Source organism: Eublepharis macularius, chromosome 1, assembly GCF_028583425.1.
Source record: "Eublepharis macularius isolate TG4126 chromosome 1, MPM_Emac_v1.0, whole genome shotgun sequence".
NCBI lineage: Eukaryota > Metazoa > Chordata > Lepidosauria > Squamata > Eublepharidae > Eublepharis > Eublepharis macularius.
In genome coordinates, this window is record NC_072790.1 from 220,679,450 (window position 1) to 220,694,180 (window position 14,731).

The 14,731-nt window shown below is 42.5% G+C and overlaps 1 protein-coding gene across 1 annotated transcript in view; it reads left to right on the forward strand.

Annotated features, from left to right (window-relative positions):
- ADCY3 (adenylate cyclase 3) overlaps nucleotides 1–14,731 on the forward strand; it is a 110,129-nt gene that overhangs the window by 22,428 nt on the left and 72,970 nt on the right. Inside the window, exon 3 of the mRNA XM_054988420.1 lies at nucleotides 10,001–10,150. Coding sequence (XP_054844395.1) covers nucleotides 10,001–10,150 — 150 coding nt within the window. The remainder of the gene's footprint in view (nucleotides 1–10,000; nucleotides 10,151–14,731) is intronic.

Below are 14,731 nucleotides of genomic sequence, written 5' to 3' on the forward strand. Positions count from 1 at the left end.
CCCCTCTCTACAGGCATAGCTCTTGATTTTCCAGGAATTTTTGGGGTTGGCAACCCTAGTAAAATAGCTATAGAGCAGTCACCCAAAGGATGACTGTCTGTTCTCTCCTTTTTTAGCTTTCTGTGGGAAAATGTAAGCCTGTTTGCAAGACTTTTGGTAATTAAGGCTAGCAGAATGACTGAATATCTGCTGGTGCTGACTTTCTGACTGCTGCAGAAGTTTTAGTGTTTTTTTTTAAAGAATGGTTTAGTTTTCAAATTAAAGTATTTGTTTCTTTTTTAAAATTGCTGTCATAAGATGCCTTGAATTGCATGGAGAAGCATGATACACGTGTTTTAAGTAAAGAGAACTTGAAAGCACATGCTCAGAGGAACTCTTTTCCTTAAGCAACCTGCCAATGGTGAGAGAAACTGTTCTGTCTAACCAGATGATTACAGATTCTCTCAGTATTTATCTTGAGAACATTCCTTTACCAAAATGATCTGCTTCTCATGCCGCTCCAAGGCCCTGCTCAGATTAAACATTGCTCTCCATTTAGATCCTAACCCACTTGGGTCAGGGGTTGCCTAGCTAGGCCAGTCCTGTGCTATTTACAGAGGGCTGTGTGTACACACAAAGTTGCTATCACAGTAACTGTGTGCCCTTGGAAGTTGTCAACTGCAGTGGCTTTCTTTACATCAGCTATGCCTCTTGGCTGTTGGGGTTTGTTTGTGTTTTCAGCTTCTTTGTCTCCCTGCCCTCTTTAAAGCTAATTGCTTTCATTTAATGTAAGTAACTGAAGCCCTGGACTGCCTCCGCAGGGAGTCCACAGCCTCCTGAGTCAGAAGAACACAATAACATAGCTCAGGGCCACTGAAAGGGGCTAAAAAAACTTTGATGCCATTAAGCTTGGAGCGAGTCTTCCCAAATTGACCTTGATTCATAGGGTAGATCTAAACCAGCATTTTGGGCATGTGTATGTTGTTCATACATGTGATCTGCCACTCCTGCCATATGCCCAAAGATCAACAATACATCTGATTAACAGTCCTTTCCATAATGTCTTATTCAGAAGTCTGCTCATCACTTTAGCAGAAATTCTTAGGAAATGAGAACTGGAAGGGACAGGAATTGCAAGCCTATACATATAGTGGATAGAGTGTTCAAATAGAGTCTGGGAGATCTTGGTGCAGATCCTTATTCAGCTGTGGAACTCACTGGGTGACCTGAAACCTAACCTACCTCACAGGGTTCTTATTAGGATAAAATTAGGAGGGGAGCTCTTTGGAGGATGGGCAAGGCAAAAGTGAATAGATGGAAATGGTGCAGTTTTGTTCCAAAAAGTTAAATTCAAACTCTGTTATTAGAGCCTCAGCCATATGATTTGGCTGTGAGAAGCAAAGAAGGAAAGGCTTAATATGGATTGTGACTGTGGCACTAGGGAAGGGTTAAAAAAACCAACAACTATTCCCCTTATGCCTGTACTTAGTCAAAAATGGCTCCTCTTGGATTGCTGGGTAATTTGGCTTTTAATATTTGAGGCCACTAAAGTGTATGAGCATTTATTTGTTAGCAAAAGTAGAGTTTCTTAGCTTATTTTTATTTGGAAAATGTTCCTGGCAACCAGTGGGAGAGTGAGGGGGTGCAATCCTTACCTTGATGATCCTCATATGAACTCCCAGGCCCTCATGTGATGATGTCATTGTGCAAAGCATGTGTGCATACTTCCATGCCCTGTGTGATGACGTGACTTCTGGAAGTGACATCATTGCTCGGGGGGGGGGACTCGTTTGCCTGGGCTGCCTGCCAGTCATGGGCAATTATCTGGCAGCCTGCTTTCTCCCACTGATCACCAGCGATTGATTGTTAGGCAGAAGGGCAAGCTGTATGGTTGCCAGTCCCCCCCGGGGGCAGGGTTTCCCCTGCTTCCACCCCCTGCCCCCACTTACCTGGCTGGCGGGGGAGGCACAGGCTCCTGGGGGTGAACTCCCGGGTGGTGTGGTGTGCTTCTGTGGCCCTGATCCAGACCCAAATCAGGCTGGAACAGGCTGCTGCGGAGCAGGGGAGTGCTCCCGTGCTCTGCAGCTGCCCGATTGGGGCCAGAATTGGCCCAATTCAGGCCCGGATCACCCTGCATCGGGCCACTGCGGAGCATGGGAGAGCTCCTGCGCTCCACAGCAGCCTGATCCAGGCCCAATCCGCTCCCCACGCAGAAGTAATGTTATTGCGCAGAAGCAGCGCACGTGTGCGAGCAGACAACGAGACCGGCAGGTGCTAGGTCCCCCACCTCCCACTGGGAGAACAGAGGGACTGGGCAACCCTAGCAAACTGGCATCCTTAATACTGCCTCTCCAAGGGATTTGCCTGGGCAGTATACATAATAAAAACAAAAAACATTAAATGTTATTAATTAAAATCAAGCATGAAATTATCCATGTATTACTAAGCATTTGAATGACTGGGTGTCTTGCATTATTTCTAGCTATTTTTCTGTCCTTCCTTCTTCATTTACATAGTTTTTAATTTTTTTATTTTGAAACCTATTTTAAAGATGAATTTGAATGCATCTATGAACACACACAAGTAACTTTTAGTGGCTCATTTATTTTAGCAGAATCAAACTAGTTTTCTTCACGATCCTGGCTGATTCAAGATTCCACTGTTAATGCCCCCCCCCCTCAGCCACCCACCATTCCTGAGGAAACCATGAAGTACATTTGTAGGTAGATTGGTAGAAATGGATTAAGAAAAATGAATTTTAAAGAAAACCCCTAAGTATGCAGTCCTAGAAGGAAGAAATAATAATATAATAACATTCAATTTATATTCTTCCCTTCAGGACAACATAATGCCCACTCAGAGCAGTTTACAAATTATGTTATTATTATCCCAACAACAATCACCCTGTGAAGTGGGTGGGGCTGAGAGAGCTCCGGGAAGATGAGACTGACCCAAGGTCACCCCACTGGTTTCAAGTACAGGAGTGGGAAATCGAACCCGGATCTCCAGATTAGAGTTCCACGCTCTTATCCACTGCACCAAACTGGCTCTGTTTGTGGGAATCAAGCCAAGATTTGTTCTAGGACAAAAATGAAATGTGACAGGAGTCATGAATATGTGGCATAACATTTCAAGAGGCTACATTTAAAATAAAATTGCACATAGGAATTAACTGTAGTACTGCTGCCCTTTTATAGGCCAGGGAAGTTTTATTTTTAATGAAATAATTACATGGCATATGCATATCCCCTGTGGAAAAGGTGTAGAAGATGACCTGATGACAGGGATGGGGTGGGTGGGGGGTTGGGAGGGAAGCAAGAGTACAGATTTCATTATAAAGCATATAAATTGGTGAGGGAGAAACCATAGCTGGCTGGGCACTCAAAGGCTTCTTTTTCAGTTGCTGATTTCCTGAGATTTCCCAAATTTAAAAAAGGCCTCCACAGAGAAAGAGAGAAGCGAGAACATGTTTTCTGTACATGTTTTCTTGGAGTAGCCATAATGGGTAGGCTTCAGAGGCCCCGCAGAACCAATGACTGTGTTTCAGAACTGGCTGGTTGTCATGGTAACGATAAGGTGTTAAAAATAGCAAGTCACTGATGCGCATTTATGTTTGCGGGGGGGGGGGGAGGTTCCCTCACCATTCCCTTAGAATTTTTCTTCAGTACCTGCTGAAAAGGATTTCCCTCTAACTGCTACTTATAAAACTTCTAAAAAGCCTATTATTAAGGATCAGCATGGCTGATCCTTAATAATACTGCAGAAATCTATGCGGTATAGTTTTAATCATCACTATTTTAGGGGGCGTTCTTAATACATAATTATTACAATGGATAAAAATGTATAACAGTTCCTGCCTCCTCCAGATTTATAATCCAAAAATGTTTACGCAAAAAGGAATGGGGAAAGGGAGAGAAAAGAAGAGGCAATGTCATTCCCATCCGAGAAAAACAGAACTAAAAAGGAATAAGCAGCTAAGGTACTGATGACGTTGTCAGGTGCTAGATTTGAGTCCAGGAGCTGTCATATTTTGTGAGTGGAGAAGAAGAGAAGGGCTAGCAGTGTTGAAGTAAACTTCATTTGTTAAATCCCTTCCTACCACGCAGCTCTTGCTAGGTGAAGCAAAATTGTGTCAGAAGATTGAAGGCAGAAAGACAGATTGAGGCATTGTGATTAGGGAGTAGGAAGCAGCTGCAGCTACAGCTCCGTAATACATTTTATGGCACAATAAATTTGCCACGAGACTCTGTTGTGTTTGCTGCAACAGACTTATCATCACTTCCCCTCTGGAGATATTCTGTTGCTAAACAAGCAGGCCTGTGCTAATCCAGGGTCAAGATCAGGTGGCTCTTTCATATCTTCTTCCTTTCGGGGCCAAAGCTTACTAAGTAGACATGATTCAGAGGAGTTAGCCGTGTTAGTCTGTAGTAGCAAAATCAAAAAGAGTCCAGTAGCACCTTTAAGACTAACCAATTTTATTGTAGCATAAGCTTTCGAGAATCAAGTTCTCTTCGTCAGATGCATGATCATGCATCTGACGAAGAGAACTTGATTCTCGAAAGCTTATGCTACAATAAAATTGGTTAGTCTTAAAGGTGCTACTGGACTCTTTTTAAGTAGACATGCGGACAGCCTGAGTTCCTGCTAGATTTATCCCTTGAGCTCTAGAGTTTGGTACATGCCACAGGCATGAGTGCTGAGGGATGCTTTGGATTGTGGCCTTCTGTCTAATGGAGTGAGGAACCGAAAGGCCAGTCTGTTACAGTAGCCCAAGCTGTGGTTCCTAGGTAAAGGCTGTTTTAATGGCAGAGAAATGCTAAATAAAATAAAGATATGGATGGGCAAGGATCTGTAGTGTAACAAGAACATAAGCAGCCCTGCTGGATTAGACCTGCGGTCCAACCTCCAGTTTCACACAGTGGCTGACTACCCTGGAGGACCAACTAAAAAAGCACAGAGGCCAAGGTCTTCCTCTGATGTTGCCTCTTAGTACTGGTTTCCAGAGGTTAACTGGCTATGAATGTGGAAGTTCCCTTCAGTCCTCTTGGTGTGTAGCCATTGATGGAACTATCTGAGGTACTGAGGATGTACCTGGCACTTCATTGGTACTGAATAAATACTTGTAGTAATTACAGACTCTCAGAGTTTCATTTGAACCAGGGATTTCCTAGGAAACTATTTCAATTTGCTATTACCCAACATATTTCTGGGTCTAAGCGCAGTAACCACATCCTGGGATTAAGGAGTCAAGAAGAGTGTGGGGCTTCTAAATGTAAGCCATGCTATATCTTTGTGAACTTGTATCTATTTACCCCATGGCATTGTTTATGGAAATGTTCCTGATATTGACTGTGCTAATCTCATGCTGTGTAATCTGCCTTGAGTCTCAGTGAGAAAGCGGACTATAAATGACATAAATAAATTAGCTTTGTCTATTTCCATTAATAATGACATTTGGAAAGTATTCTGTCAAACCAACTGAAAATTTATTATACTTGTAGTAAATATTTACAGTACTTCCAAGTTACAGGTAACAGACCACACAGTGAAAAAGATTCCATGAGGGTTCTGAGGAAGAGTCATCTTTCACCATCATTTTCATATAGTTCATTGCTGATATTTTCTCTTATTGTAGGAAGGGAAATTACATAGTGTTGTGTGAGAGTAATTTTTCGCCTTCAAAAAACCCTACTGTTCAAATACTGTGAAAGATAAACACGTCACTCTGTTTATTGTCTCTTAGCAACGCCAAAAAAGATGGGTTTAAATTAATACCCAGAAAATTGCTTTTCTTATAAAAAGGGTAGTTATTCTTGGAAAAACACAACCTTTGCCAACCTCCAGCCAAATTTAACTACATGGAGGAGAGAGTAATTTTTGGACAAGCGACCAAAACTTGCTGTCCTTTGGGCCTCAATCAACTTGGCTGTGCCTTTTCCCCCACTGGATGCTACAGCTTGTGAAACAGAAGCAGGTTATATGTGGCTTTACCCTAAGAGATGCTTTTAACCATTACAGAAGACATGAACTGTCACTGGCTTATCATGCCTCCATACTGTATTGACTGTGTCTTCTGAAGTAACATTTTAAAGGGGGAAAATGCTTGCTGCAGATAACGGGGAAATGCTCACCTAGGAACTGCAGTTGGCTCACACTTGTGGGTGCAGCTTTCATATACATTTGCACGCTGTAGAAATGCAAGGTTGTGCCTTTTTCTGTAACATGCTAAATTTCTCTCGGCTTGTGTAAAGAGAGTTGGATGGGTTGCATGCCTTAAGAAGGAACCTCCTTTGTGTGATAGTTTTGCCTTCTGAGTCTCTGCTGCAAAACTTTTTCGCGCTGCCTGATGCTCACTTGAACGTGTACTTTATTTGTATTCGATGTATTGCAATTCATATTTCCCCTGCTGCTTGTCAACAGCATCTATTATTTAAAGGTACGCTGCTTCTATACCTAGTGGCTTCATTTAGTTATTGTGGCTAATGGCTTATGATATCCTCCATGACTTTGTCCAGTCCTATTTGTTTGTTTGTTTGTTTATTTATAGTCCACTTTTCTCATGGAGACACAAGATGAATTTCACAGTGTATTAAACAAAACAGAAAATGGAATTACATGAGTATAAAGACAAGCTGTAAGAGTATGATAATAGATACAGCACGCAAGTAATACATATTATTCACAGTGGTGGTATAGTTCATAGTCCCGTCCCTTTGATAAAAGTGCCTTCCTGAACCATTTTGTTATAATATGACCCTATTGCATGTCTAAAGTGTAGTGAAGTTGCAGCTGACTTATGGTGACCCTTGCTAGCGTTTTCAAGGCAAGAGACTAACAGAGGTGGTTTGCCATTGCCTGACTTTGCATGGTGACTTTGGTCTTCCTTACTGATCTCTTCTCCAAGTACTAACCACACCAACCCTATTTCAATTCCAAGGTTTGATGAGATTGGGCTAGCTTGGCAGGTCATGTTACTTTTATAAAAAGCCTTCCTGAACAATTCTGCTTTACATAGTGGAATGTCAGACGTGTGGAAGCCTTCTCGGCCTCCTCAGGCAGGCCATTCCACAAGGTGGGCCAATCTTTTTTTTTTTTAAGATATCAAATCCAGTGCTTATCATCATCATCTCTGCTTTATGGTAGCAAATTCCATAAAAGGCCTGCTGCTCTTAGACTGTTACTGCTTAATACAGCACTCCCTCCACCCAAGTGCTCAGAGTGCTTTGCACACATTAACTCAGTTTGAAGAACTGAGAGGGGGAGACAGGTCCTGGTGCTGGGAGCAAGATGATGGAGGACCCAGAGACAGGAGTGAGGGAAGGTGGCAAAAGGGGGTGGATGTGAACTAGAGTGGAGTGCAGGGAGGTGGGACGATCTGTTAACAAGTAGCTAAAGGCTGAATGCTTTTGAAATAAAGGATGAGAACCTTGAAAGTGAGGACCAGTATGATAGGAAGAAGGGGAGGAGGAAATAGCTGGTATTATCATAATTCTGGCAGGACTGAGGGCCACTAAGAAACAGATCACAAAGAGGTAACTGCTAATGGGGTTGCTTGCAGTCAGTACAAACAGGGAGAAGAAATCTGGAAAGGAGTAAGTGACTGGTTTTGTATCTGTTGAGAACATGCTGTGTGTAGTTTGAAAGCTGTCCTCCTTACGATGTATTATTGGTGTTGTAGGCATCATCTTTCAGCCCTTGAATGCTGCTGGAAAAGATCTGGTTTTAAGGGCTTAAAGAGGACAGCTTTCAAACTACACACAGCATGTTCTCAACAGATACAAAACCAGTCACTTACTCCTTTCCAGATTTCTTCTCCCTGTTTGTACTGACTGCAAGCAACCCCATTAGCAGTTACCTCTTTGCGATCTGTTTCTTAGTGGCCCTCAGTCCTGCCAGAATTATGATAATACCAGCTCTTTCCTCCTCTCCTTCTTCCTATCATATTGGTCCTCACTTTCAGGTCTGTTTCCTTCACTGAGCACTAAAGGTAGCAAACTGTTTGCCACGTGCCTATTGGATGCCAGCTCTGTTCAAAAAGTTGCTGTCCCCAGACGCAATCCAGCCTCTCGGCACTCATATGCTTAAGAGACCTGATAAGTTTTTTTTCCAAAACACCTCAACAAGTTTTAATGAATAGAAGATAAAACGCAAGGGCATTTGGAAGGTCTGGCAGGTGAGGCCAGACTGAACCAAATCCGTATCCTAGCCTTGAGCGATCTTGGAACAACTGGGGCACACCATAACTCATTGTGGGTGATGCCATTGGTTGGGTGGTCAATGTTTCTCCTAGCCTTTAAAAGCTGGTTGGCCTGTACACATTAACAAATGACCATGCTCATCATCAAATTATGAAAGGCTTCACCGGCTATTTTCTACAAATCAGGCTGGTAAAGGAACAGAAGCAGACCTGTCATTTGATCTTTTTGTTGTACAGAATAAAGTCTTTAACTTCTCAACATTTTTCCATGTGCTGCCTGAGTTATTCTCTGTAGACTTGGAGTTTGACATGGTAGTTTGGACCACCTGCACTTGACTAGATCCCCTGGTGGGTAAGTGCCCCAGATTGCTATGAAGTCGCAGCCTTGAGCACCTCCCTGCCAGTGACTCCTGTGTATTTCTTCGTGCATGTGCACTCACAAATCTACCAGTTGCACCGCATCCAGTGTCAAGTAATCATTAAAACAATTACAAAATGGAGTTAAGAATTCTTTCTTTGTCTCTCTCCCACAACCACTCAGTTCTTACCCTCCATTATTTTTTTTCCTCACATTCATTCCTTTTTGCCTTCTGTGATTTTTTTGTGTCTGGAAATCCCAAGTTCCTCTTCACAACTCACTTCAGGGAATTTCTCTGCCTCTCCCCTGGTATGATGACTCTACTGCTTGTGGGAGAGTGAGGTTGCTGCAGCAAACTCTCCCTAAGACTTATGCATGTTCATTTGAACATATGGCAAAGAGCCTACACTCAATATATATGTTCAGATCGACTTGTGTAGGTTGAGGTGGAGTTGCAGCCTCTCCTCCATGTTTGTTCTACCTCCTTCAAACATCTAAAGTAGGTTTCTGCCCTCTACCTAAGGGATCCCCACCGTGGTGCCCATGGGTGCCATGGTGCCTGCCGACACCTCTCTTGGCACCCAACAATGTTTTTAGAAACTGGGTGAGGTCAGGTGGAGCTCTTGCCCATCAAAGCTTCTGACTGGACACTGGAGATTTGATTAAAATAATATTGTTGCAGAAGCAACTGCTATCTGTTTTGTTTTTATTCTCCCTCATTCACCTTTTCCAGCACACTTCTTCCCTTCACTTGGGCTTCATCTGTGTGTGTAGCTCCACCTCCTACAACAGCCATTTTGTAATTGGCTCCATCTCCTGCAGCAACCATTTTGTGGTTGTCCCCTCCACTGTGTCAGTGGCTCAAAAAGATTGGGAGAACCCTGCTGTGTCTTATCCTTACTACATGCTGGCTAATCCTTGACTTAGGAGAATCCATATATTGGTGGTGAAGAACATGCTTTGCTTGCAGAAGGATCCCATTTTGTCACGATCTGGGAGAGACTTTTGTCTTAGACCTTGGAGAGCTGCTGCCAATTGGAATAGTCAGTGCTGGTCCAGATGAACCAACAATGTAGGTCAATTTCATTAACTTTTTTTTAAGAGAAGGGCTTATAGCTCAGTGGTGGAGCACCATCATCTTAAGTGAACAGGCCTGGGTAGTGAGGCTGGGAAGGACCTCTGCCTTGGATAGTTGCTGCTATTCAAAGTAGGCAACCCTGGGCTGGATAACTCCATGTTAAGTAGCTTGATATGTTCCTGACCTCTCCATTCAGCACACTTTGCCCATCTCATAATGTGGTTTACAGTAGTTCAGTGTAGAATATATGCCACAGCACAGCAATCAACAGCTGTAGGGCTCAGTGGTGACCTCTCGCACACGTGGGAAACTGGTCCCTGTTGCCCTTATCCTTCATACTGTGCTTTACCTCCGTCTTCTAGAGAATGTTGTTATTTTTCTCTTTCAGATCTTGTCCAATGTTTCCATCTACCTGTGTACCATTTGTGTGGGCATCATGTCATACTACATGGCAGACCGGAAACACCGCAAAGCCTTCCTAGAAGCCCGGCAGTCTTTGGAGGTCAAGCTCAACCTGGAGGAGCAAAGCCAACAGCAGGTAAGAGCTTGAGGGTCTCTGTCAGTAGCAAATGTTTTCTTCCTGTTTTACATCCACACAAGGAGCTTGGAAACTGAGCTGGATGTACCTAGAGGACAGGTTTATCATGGTGGTCATCTAATTGCAGAATTTGCATGTCTCCATTTTAGGGTTGAGTTAGCATGGAATTTCAGACTGATTTGGATTTGTGTGGTGTGCAACTATTAATCCGTATTGCGGAGCAATAGGTATTTTGAGTCTTTTGAAGCAAAATTAAGCAGGAGCCATTTTCCTAAGGCAGAGCTCACTTCATCAGATACATGTAATGTCCATCCATAGCAGTTGTATTCTTGTAACTTCAAGTAGAGTTATTGCTGCTATGGGTAGGCATTATACAAGCATCTGATAAAGTGAACACTGATACACGAAAATTTATGCTGGAATAAATTTTGTTAGTCCTTAATCTGGAAAGGACTCATTCCCTTTTCACTCCTATTCTATTATTTGTGCTTGGCAAGAGATAACATAGAAGTATGTCAGTCCCAGTCTATCTTTGAGCAGTCAAGAACTGACAGTGAGTTGTGAAGGTGTGGTAGAGGCTGTATATTCATTATAACTCCTTTGAAATTAGTTTAAGGTAAGATGTCGTGACTTACCCAAAACTACTCATGAGGGAGTGGCTATTGCTCAGTGGACCAGGTTCAGTCTCTTGCACATTCTCTGAAAGATAGCAGGGCTGGCAGATTCCTCCCAAGGCCTCGGAAAGCATCAGTCAGTCAAGAGCAGGTAATAACGGGTGAGAATGGAACAGCAGTTTGACTCAGTGTCATATGCTTGCCCAAGCAGGCTGTTTACAGGTCCACCCCAGACGTGATTTAGCTTCTGCAGCAGAAGTGTGGTTTCAGGTCATTTTCTGGATTTCTGAGGCCTTGAGGGAAGTGAGTCAGTTTGTTATTGTTGCCATTCAGTTGCCACTTCAACCTGTAGTGTGATCACACTGTGAAGGGCTTAATGCAGGAACACGCACATGCCATTTCTGCGTATATTTGGACAGAAGTTAAAAATACACATGGCACCCTTTTTATAGGCTCAGTGGCATCCAATTCACAGCTGCCGGACCCGGTCGACCATTCCTGCTGTCCTGCACTAGACTCTTGATAACACCTTACTGATTAGCGTCACCAAAGTGCTATTGATGTCAGCTTGAGCTTTGGGTTCATGGAGAGAGAGATGTTTACAGTCATCAGAGGGTTGTAGATGGGGCTTTGAAGAGGTTTCTGTATGCTGCTGCGAGAAAGTGCAGTAACATCAACCCAAGGCTTGTGTTGTTGCTCTGGCAAGCTGAAAACAGTCCCCTATGAGGAGCACAAAACAGTTTGAAGGAAATAGAAATATGTATTGTCGAAGGCTTTCATGGCCGGAGAACGATGGTTGTTGTGGGTTTTCCGGGCTGTATTGCCGTGGTCTTGGCATTGTAGTTCCTGATGTTTCGCCAGCAGTTGTGGCTGGCATCTTCAGAGGTGTAGCACCAAAAGACAGAGATCTCTCAGTGTCACAGTGTGGAAAAGATGTTGGCAGGTCATTTGCATCTACTCAGGAGGGGTGGGGTTGAGCTGAGTCATCCTGTAAGAGTTTCCCAGGGTGTGGAATGCTAATGGCGGGAGGCTTCACTGTATCCTGAGGAGGTTCTTTTGCATATGGATTGGTGCTTGATGTGCTAATCTTCTCTGCAGGGCTAAGAAACCTTAAGAATGAACAGAGCATGGTTTCCAGTTCTGAAAAACACCAGGCTAACAAAACACTCTATACTCAACAATAGCCCTGCAGAGAAGATTAGCACATCAAGCACCAATCCATATGCAAAAGAACCTCCTCAGGATACAGTGAAGCCTCCCGCCATTAGCATTCCACACCCTAGGAAACTCTTACAGGATGACTCAGCTCAACCCCACCCCTCCTGAGTAGATACAAATGACCTGCCAACATCTTTTTCACACTGTGACACTGAGAGATCTCTGTCTTTTGGTGCTACACCTCTGAAGATGCCAGCCACAGCTGCTGGCGAAACGTCAGGAACTACAATGCCAAGACCACGGCAATACAGCCCGGAAAACCCACAACAACTATCGAAGTAGAAAGAAATGGGGAGGGTTGCTGCACTGTCTTTGACAGTGGTTCTTTGTCCTTGGTTCTATACCTGCTTCTCTTACAGAGAAATAACAACTTGGGGGCATGTGAGGAATGTCCATGATTATATACCTTATTGGAGGTTTGAAGAGGCTTCGTTCGTTCGTTCGTTCATTCGTTCGTTCCTTCCCAGCGTTTCATGCATCTTAAAGCATTAGGACGTTTGTGGGAGTTATTTTCTTCTTTAAAAAATAATTAAAAATGGGCTGTCCTGTCTCACAACCATTCTGCTAGGCACTCTATTATTAACCAGTATCAAGGAGAATAAGTTGAGAGCGCACAAAGAATTTGAGAGGGGAGTATAAATTATGGGGAAATTCTCCCTGACCCAAATCTGCCCTCCCAAAGGAAAACGCAGGGAGATGGGTAAACTGGCCAACCACCAGAGCTGGTACATGTGCAGGGCAGTGACAGCGTTGAGCAGTGGGTAGGATTGGCTGGCTGGCTGGTTTGCTTGCTTATTTAGGTTGTTCACTTTGTTTTGAGTTCTCCAAACTATTTTTGCATGGTTGAGATATTGCATGATACTGGGTCACAGAAGTTGTACCACCATTCCATCTGGCCCTCTCTATATAAAATTGTTGCCAAAACTATAAGAGGTGTTTTTAGACCTGGGTTCTATGTAAGTTTTCTTTTAGCCTTCTTGTTCAAGACCTAGGTCCAAGAACAGGGAGGGAGGGGGGGGGGAGGAAGAGGAAACTGTCCCATGCTAAAAGATCTTGGGAGCTCAACTTTAGAGAAAACCTGTACAGATTCCTTATAGCTGCTACAAATTGGACATGGAGAATTTAGGCTAGAAATTAGAAGAGTAACTTATACAGTAACTTGAAAGTTCTGTATAAATAATATTTTAAATTGTATTAAATTATACTAATTTTTTATTTTACTAAATTTATTTCTGTTAATTTTAAAATAAAATTTCACAAGACAATGTCACGTTTGTAATACAATGAGAGTGGTAACCAATATGTACATTGCTTTTAATTGTGAACATTAGTATTCCTGAGTTTTGGAGAAGCAAGATATAAATCTTTTGAAATGAAATAAATCATACATTCTGTACAATCATGGGTTCAGTATATTGTTACTTACTGCATATTTTATTTTTATAAAGCATTTCAATATAAAATACTTGCTTTCATTTTGCAAATGGATCTTATTTTCTAGATTGCTTTTTTAATATATTTTTTATTTTTCAACAATTTTTTGATTTAACAAATTTATCAACAGTAAACAAAAGTAAACAAGTTTTAACAGTACAGGTAAATTGGTAAAACAAAAACAGAGAGAGAGAGAGAGAGAGAGAGAGAGAGAGAGATTTGAAGTGCATACATGTAGCCTACAATAAAACGTACATATTTGGAGAACCAAAAGTTTCACACTATTAAGGTTACAATAAGAAAGGGTCTATTGGATATTTTTTGCTGGGACCAATGTCCTCTGTAATCAAATGATCTAGTACTGGAAGCCAGTCTTCCCAAAAGTCTGATTGTATCATTGGCGATTCAGAACAACAGATTTGATATGTTACCTTCTCCATGTAATACTGGTCCCAAACTTTGTTAAACCACAGGGGGAGTGTAGGGGGTCTAGGGTCCTTCCACCTCAAAGCGATGGCTGTTCTAGCTGCAGCTAAAAGCATAGCTACCCTTTTCCTTATAATAGTGAGTATATTCTAGATTGCTTTTTTAAAAAAGAAGTGTTAGAAGGACAGCTTTCTGAAATAGATATTTTAAACTTGGGAGCATTTTATGTATCTATGCTTGTCCAACTGATAATTATATCTGGGAAACTTTTTCTTCAGATATGACTAAACTTGGCTTGGACACAGAATCCTTTCACACAGCGGTTCATTCTAGGGGCATTTTCCCTCAACATTTTGCTATACTGTTTCAAATTCGATTAAAGCTGATAGTTAAAGCCTATAATAGGTAAAGCTATCACTGAGAAAGAATGGCAAATTATATTCTTTCCTGCTGCTGCAGCAATATGTATAAGGGAGAATTTTTATAAGTTCATCTATAATTGTTATTTAACACCACATAAATTAAATGTTCCCCGTGGCGCAGAATGGTAAGCGGCAGTACTGCAGCCCAAGCTCTGCTCACGACCTGAGTTCGATCCTGGCGGAAGCCGGGTTCAGGTAGCCGGCTCAAGGTTGACTCAGCCTTTCATCCTTCCTAGGTCGGTAAAATGATTACCCAGTCTCCTGGGGATAAAGTGTAGATAACCGGGGAAGGCAATAGCAAACCACCCCGTAAAAAGTCTGCCAAGAAAACGTCGTGATGCGACGTCCCCCCATGGGTTAGTAATAACTCAGTGCTTGCACAGGGGACTACCTTTACCTTTACCTAAATTAAATGTTATTACACAAACCTGTATGCATGTTGGAGATACAGAGAAAAGAAGGCAATG